This window comes from Pelecanus crispus, chromosome 16 (assembly GCF_030463565.1).
Source record: "Pelecanus crispus isolate bPelCri1 chromosome 16, bPelCri1.pri, whole genome shotgun sequence".
In the NCBI taxonomy this organism is placed as follows: domain Eukaryota; kingdom Metazoa; phylum Chordata; class Aves; order Pelecaniformes; family Pelecanidae; genus Pelecanus; species Pelecanus crispus.
Genome location: NC_134658.1, coordinates 9524281 through 9531125, shown reverse-complemented (window position 1 = coordinate 9531125; position 6845 = coordinate 9524281). Strand labels below are relative to the sequence as shown.

At 58.8% G+C, this 6845-nt stretch overlaps 1 protein-coding gene across 1 annotated transcript in view; it reads left to right on the top strand.

The window, feature by feature from the left end:
* Window positions 1-2874: 2874 nt before the first annotated feature.
* The window catches only part of EPHA10 (EPH receptor A10), a 40188-nt gene continuing 36217 nt past the window's right edge, over window positions 2875-6845 (top strand). The window contains exons 1-3 of the mRNA XM_075721854.1: window positions 2875-2986; window positions 4314-4378; window positions 5688-6357. Of these exons, the coding sequence (XP_075577969.1) occupies window positions 2875-2986; window positions 4314-4378; window positions 5688-6357 (847 nt within the window). The remainder of the gene's footprint in view (window positions 2987-4313; window positions 4379-5687; window positions 6358-6845) is intronic.

The following is a 6845-nucleotide window of genomic DNA, read 5'->3' as shown; positions in this document are numbered from 1 at the left end:
GCCGGTAAGCAAGATCCCATATATTACACCACGTGAGTTGTGTGTCATATTAGAGCAATCTAGTTTTAAAGGGCATCTTTCAAGCACAAACTAGCTTTTTCCCACACTTGACTGATCACACAAATAACTGTGATTAAAGGTCAAGTGCCTGGGTTTTTCTATTTTACTCCTTAAAAATTTATATGCGAAAGAAAACCTAGAAGTTAACATAGCATGAAATTGTTATGCAGTTATGAGCCTTTAACGACAACTAAATATCCCTTTTCTTCCTGGGTGGCTTGAAAAATCTCCAGTAATAATGGGTCACTTCTTCTGGTTTCCACTTGAGGAAGATTATAAATAAACCCTGTCTTTTGCTTCCCTGCCCTGCAATGTGATGGAGGGAGAGTTTTAATCATGAACTTGTGAGCCCGGTCACCGGGGCTGTACCCCGGCCTTGCCGGGAGCTCCGGGGCTGCAGGCACGAGGTGGGAGCATCGGCCGCGCCGGAAGCACTGGTGCGCTGCGGCAGCACCGCAGCAAAGCGCCGGCCCAGGCTGAGCTCTCCCGGACGGAAAGAGCCTTGGTAAATGGATGGGGATTTTCTTGCCGGTCAGGTTAACGCAGAGAACAGGTAGTGGCTGTGTTTCCAGAGGGGCTCAGAAAGGGAGGAGAGCTGGAAACCCCCTCTGGCTTCAGGCGTCCGGCGGGGCTGTCTGTGTCCCGTCACGGGTCTCTCCCCCAGGCGCCAGGCTACAGCTAACGCGGTAGCTGAATAGCGGTTTTCAGGGCTGAGATGGAATATGGGGGTCGGTGCTTTGGGGTGGGAGGGGAGTGCTGGAAGACATGGAGAGCAAGTAGACATATTAGAGGTTTATATTGTCAAAGCCAATTGTGAATCCTCATCGTCCTTGAAAAATGTTTCCTCCATTTCTGCAGAATGGCCACAGCAGCAGCATCTTCCTCTTCACTGGCCAAGAGCCCCAGATTTCTAACAGATTTATACTCGTGCCTTCCAAACCTCTCAAAAGCAAATATGCCTTAGGTGTTAAAAAATGCTTGGAAAGGCAAGATTCCTGTGGAACAGGTTAAAGAAACATTGCGCTCGGAGTTTTCAGCTGGTACCGGGCTTGCTCAGGATTCCTGATCCTGCAGGGACTTTTACAAATGGTTAAATGTATTCACATGGGTAGTCTTATTGACTTCGGGAAGAGAGTACTTAGAAGCTGGGGCATGAGGCAAATGAACTGCAATCACCATATCTAATTAATCTTATTATGCAGTGTGCAAATCTGAGCCTGACTGGCAGCAGGCTTCAATAGGATACCCGCTCCAGTAAACCTACGCGTGTGAGGCGCCGCAGAATTCAGGCTTTAGTGTCTAACACTTCAAAGTGTTTAAGTGCAGTGCGCTTGTGCAGACACGACACCGCTCTGGCCCTGAAGTGCCGTGCCCCAGCCAGCTTTCGCGTGGGCACGTTCACTGGGCAGCTGCCCCCCAGCAGCCCTCACCGCGCCTCTCATTTCATCAGGGATTTGGTTTAGCTGGGCAAGCCCTGCTTCCAGCGTGACCCAGCCCTCAGCTCTCCGTGTCTGGACACAGCTCTCTGCTCTGGCTGCTCCTCGTGCCTGCCGAGCCAGCATCTGAGTCCCGCGTCATCCTCGCTGGTGTTGCTGGCTGCGGCAGCAGGGATCCAGCAGCGACAGCGAGGGCTGGGGATGCCCCTCTGCGGGCTGTGCGCAGGGCTTGGCCTGTGGCCCGAGCACCCGCCACCGTGAACAGGGGCTGTGCACGGGGTGCCGTAGCCCAGCCAGCCTGCGTTAGATGGAGACTCAATATTTTTATTCCAGACTTGCAATGTTTTACATTTGGCAGCACATAATCACAGCTACAGGAACATCCCACAGGAGCAAGTGCTGCTACATAAGCAAGCTTTGGCATCACGGTATCAGCCATCAGGTGGGAAACTGACAGGCGTTCAGCCTGACTAAATTTTGCAGGGACCTGCAACACCTACCCAAACCTCGAGATCCTCCCCCGGCGCAGGGGGCTGCGGGCCTGGCAGCGTGCACCTTGCCTGCAGCGAGCCGGGAGTCACGTCCCCCAGCCAAGCTCAGCGCAGCCTCCACGCGCTGTGCTTGCTGCCACAGCCTTGCCCTTTGTGCAGGGCTGGCGGGCTCTGCCCTGCCTGCGCTGCCTTTTCCTGGCGTGTGTTTCTGACCGCTCTGACTTTTATGGCAGCCACTGGGCTTGGAGGACCTTGAGACAAAGCTGAGAATCAGATTTCAACCCAGAAAGGCAGAACAGCGGGCTTGACATAAAACTGGCCTTCCTGGGCCTCATGCGCAGGCAAGGGCAGTCATGAGACCTGCCCCGCTGCTCTCCCGGGCCCTGTGGCGCAGAAATAAGGCTTTGACTGGCCACAGCCTGCCTGTTAATGGCAGCGGGGCGCACAGGTCATCCGGGGGGCCCGCAGCACTGTTAATTACGGCTGGGACCACAAGGCCGCAGCGTCTCGGCATCAGCAAGGGCCGTCCGTGCCCCAGCAATCCTTTGGCTTCCACGGGGAGGGCAGTGGCTGCCCTCGGCAGCGGCACCAGGCAGCCCACGGCTCAGCCCCGCCGCGCTCAGCCCCTTCCGGCAGGAGCCTGCCCCACAGACCATGCGGCGAGGCACAGCTGGTCGGGGATTGGCCCGCAGCCGCCATCAGTAGGCTCCAGAGTGAACGGCGCCCCCGCGCCCGCCCTCGCCCCGCCCCTTCCCGCCGAGCGCCCCGGATTGGCCGTGCCGGCCCGCGGCCACGCCCCGGCGGCGGCGATTGGCGGCGCGGGGCGGGGGCGGGGCTCGGCGGCCGGAGCGAGGCGGCGGCGCGGGGCGCGCGGAGTCGGCGGCGCCATGGCGACGGCGCGCGGCGGTGGCGGCTTCCCCCGGGCGCTGCTGGCGCTGCTGCCACTGCTGCCGGTGCTGCCACTGCTGCCGGTGCTGCCCCGCGCCGCCGCCGAGCAGGGTGAGCCGGGCGCGGGGACCGGGCGGGCGGAGCGGCGTAGCCGCGGCACTCGGTGCCCCGCACCGGCGCCCCCGGTGCTCCGCCACCGCCGGCCGCGCCTTCCCCCCCGTGCACCGGCGGCCTCGGCGCTCGGTGCCGCCGCATCGGCGCCGGCGTTGGTCGCCCGCGGCGGGTCGGGCTGCGCGCTGCGGTGCCGGGGGTCCGCTCCGGGGGTCCGCTCCGGGGGTCCGCTCCGGGGCCGGCGGGTCGGGGCCGGGCGCGCTTCCCCCCCCTCCCCGCGGTGTCGCCGCCAGCCCCCGCGGGCGCGGCGGTGGCTTCGTGGGGTGGATGTGCCGCTGCTCTCCGGGGCGCGGGGACCGGGGGGGGAGCGGGACGGGGCGGGCGGGTCCCCGCGGGGGGCCGGAGCGAGGGGCCTCGGGAGTCCCGGTCCCGCCATCACCAGCGGTACCGGGCCGGGGGCAGCGCTGACCCCGCCGCAGGGTGCGGCCTCGCCGGGGAGGCGTGGGGAGGTGGGTCCAGCCCCAAAGCTCCGTGTGCGCGGACCGGTCCTGCCGCCGCGCCGGGCGGGGTGTCCTGGGGCCGGGCGGGGTGTCCTGGAGCCGGGAAGGGTGTCCTGGAGCCGGGAAGGGTGTCCTGGGGCCGGGAAGGGTGTCCTGGGGCCGGGAAGGGTGTCCTGGAGCCGCCGGGGCTGCGCCCGCCACGCACGGGTGTTATCTGGGGTGTTGAACCTGAGACGAGAGACAGCTTGCCAGTCAGGGATTGCTCCTGTTTGCTGGCTGCGGAGGGGTAGTGAAACTGAGTTTGGGGGAAATACCTCTTCCTGTCAAACAGACCGAGCTGTTTTGTGGAAAAAGGATGTAGTCTTTCAAGGAAATTCTTGCTTCAGAGCAGCTGCCAGTACCTTTCAGTTCCAGGAGATACGCACGCTATGGGCACGGTACCGTTGCAGCACTGGCTGGTGGTGTTGGAGGGATTGCCCTGCAGAGTGCCTTGGGAAGGACCGCAGCCTTCCCCGGGACGTCATCCTCGTTAGGCTAGGGTGCTAATCGCGTAACTGTGAGGTCTGCTCTGGATGCGCAGCCTAGGGCTGTGCAGTGCGAGTCCTGCTCGGTGCAGTGCTGGGCGCTCACGCGGTGACGCGATGGCTGGTGGAGCTGGGGTGGGAGCTGCTCCCCGCACCCTGGGACCTGACCCCACCGTTCAGGCAGGCGGGTGTCCGGGAAGGGGTGCACTGCACTGAGCTTCCCGATGTGGCTGGCCGGGTGGATATTTACTGGCGTTTCCTGCATTGGTGAGTTTGCTTTCTAACGTGTTGTCTTCCCTGCAGTTGTCCTGCTGGACTCGAAGGAATCGCAAGCGGAGCTGGGCTGGACCTCGCACCCGTCAAACGGGGTAAGTGATGGGACCGTCCCCCATGATGCTAGAGGGGGTCTGCCCTTTGGTGCTCATCAGTATTTAAAGTCCACGCGTGGAGCCAGCGGAGGGGGCTGGCAGCCGCAGGGTCTCCTTGAGCTGCGGCGGGTGGGCAGCTCGGCACGAGCTGTCGTGTTGATCAGCGCTGGGCACCCCGGGGAGCAGAGCGAGAAGTGAAGTACTGGTTATGTGAGCGGCACAACCAATGTGGAACAGCTCCTCAAAATGAATTTTACACTCCTGTAATACAAGCAAAGAGACACCAGCCAGTTAAGGCTTTGTATTGCAGTCTGCACGCCAGCGCGAGCTCCTGGGGATCAGCTCAGCTCTTGGAAGAGGGCTGTGGCTGGAGTGAGATCGTCAGGAGCTCCGCATCACGGAGCGTTTGATCAGGGCAGCCTAGCTGCTGCCAGTGTCGGTCTATAGCTGCTTTCAGGAGAGTGTGTCGGGAAACTCACAGTTGTGTTCCTTGCTGCTTTGGGTTCATTTTCCAGAATGGAAACAAACCGTTCAGAGGAAGTAGTGATAGATCCTGGAGTCATCTGTGTTGCCCAGCTGTTAGTCTGCAGAAGAAACTCTGTTTTGGGTACATTTGGCGATCTTGCATAAATTTACCCCCAGAAAGAATTGCTTTGGGAAGTTGCCAGGTCACCCTTAAGGCTGTGAGGGTTGAATCACTGTTTCATTAATCAGAATCTCTGCTGGTAACTTTGGGGAAATACCGTTTCACTCGCAGTCAGAGGATTTGTCCTGTTTTAGCTAAAACTTCTCCTGACGGAGAAGCTGCTGCTTGCTGTTCATGAAGATATTTGTCCTTGTGTGATGGTGTGACTGGCGTCGCATCTCCTTGGCCATCTTTGACTTCTCCGGGTAGCCCAGCCCCATCTGGCATAATGCTATGTGGTAATGCTGTGCACCTTCCCAGGGACAGAAAATCCAAGGAGCGTGTGGGAGATAAAGGCTCTGGCTTCTCAGCAGATAATGAAACCGGAGACATCTTAGACTTTGTTTTAGAAGGTCTGATGCCAGTGCCGTCCTTCTGGTTGTGTCTGTGTTTGCACCTCTGCAAAAAGCTCAGGTGTTAGGTGCTCCAGCAGCACCGCTGTGTTACTACAGCTTGTGGTTTTGGTGGGCTAAGGACTTTTAGTGCCTATGATATAATGGCCTGTAGGTGGAGAGGCTTGTGGTGGTGATGATATTTATACCTATCGGTGTGTTTCTGCTGGGGCGGCTGGTTCTTGCTTATGGCAGCTCTTGAGCTGTGACAGCCCTTTCTGTTCTTTCCCAGTGGGAAGAAATCAGCGGCGTGGATGAGAATTACAGGCCGATACGCACATACCAGGTCTGCAATGTCATGGAGCCAAACCAGAACAATTGGCTGCAGACAGGCTGGATTGCCAGGCGCGACGGCCAGAGGATCTTCATCGAGCTGAAGTTCACCCTGCGGGACTGCAACAGCATCCCTGGCGTGACGGGCACCTGCAAGGAGACTTTCAACCTGTACTACGTCGAGTCTGACTCCGACCTGGGCCGTAGTGTCCGTGAGAGCAAGCACACCAAGATCGACACCATTGCTGCTGATGAGAGCTTCACGCAGGGGGACCTGGGTGAGCGTAAGATGAAGCTGAACACTGAGCTGAGGGAGATCGGGCACCTGAGCAAGAGAGGCTTCCACCTGGGCTTCCAGGATGTGGGTGCCTGCGTGGCGCTGGTCTCTGTGCGGGTCTATTACAAGAAGTGCCTCGCCACCGTGCAGAACCTGGCCGTGTTTCCGGACACGGTGGCGGAGACGGCCTTCGCAACTTTGGTGGAAGTTAAGGGCACTTGCGTCGCTCACGCCGAAGTGGACGTAGATAATCCCCCCAGGATGCACTGCAGCGCGGAGGGCGAGTGGCTGGTCCCCATAGGGAAGTGCACGTGTGGTCCCGGCTTCGAGGAGAAGGACGGGGGATGCAGAGGTAAAAGTGGCCGTCAGTGTCCTCTGACAGTTTTTGTCTGTGTCAGTTCATGTTGCTGCCAGAGTGCTCCAGTCTGCCTGATGCCTGAGCACAGCTCAGACAACTGGAATTGCCTTTTGTCAGCAATATGATTCTTTTAGTTGATTGCAGCTCCGCAGCTAATGTCCTGTGTTCCCCAGACCTTGATTTGAAGGGTGGTGATTGGGTAAATGGGGCACGTTGCCGGTAGCTGCTCTGCAGCACACTCTTGGCTGGGCAGAAGTGCCAAAGCTCTGAATACCGTCAGGCATTTCCCACAGCTTTATCTGTAGCTATAAAATTACTCTAGAACATTAATATCCCCATTGTCATGCTTTAGACACAACTTAATAATTCGGTGACTTTACAGCTTGCAAGGTTACGTTTAACGACAGCTGTAAAAATGGATATAACCTCTACCTTAACGGGTATTCCTCTAATGAACCTGGTGCTGCGACCACTTCGATCTC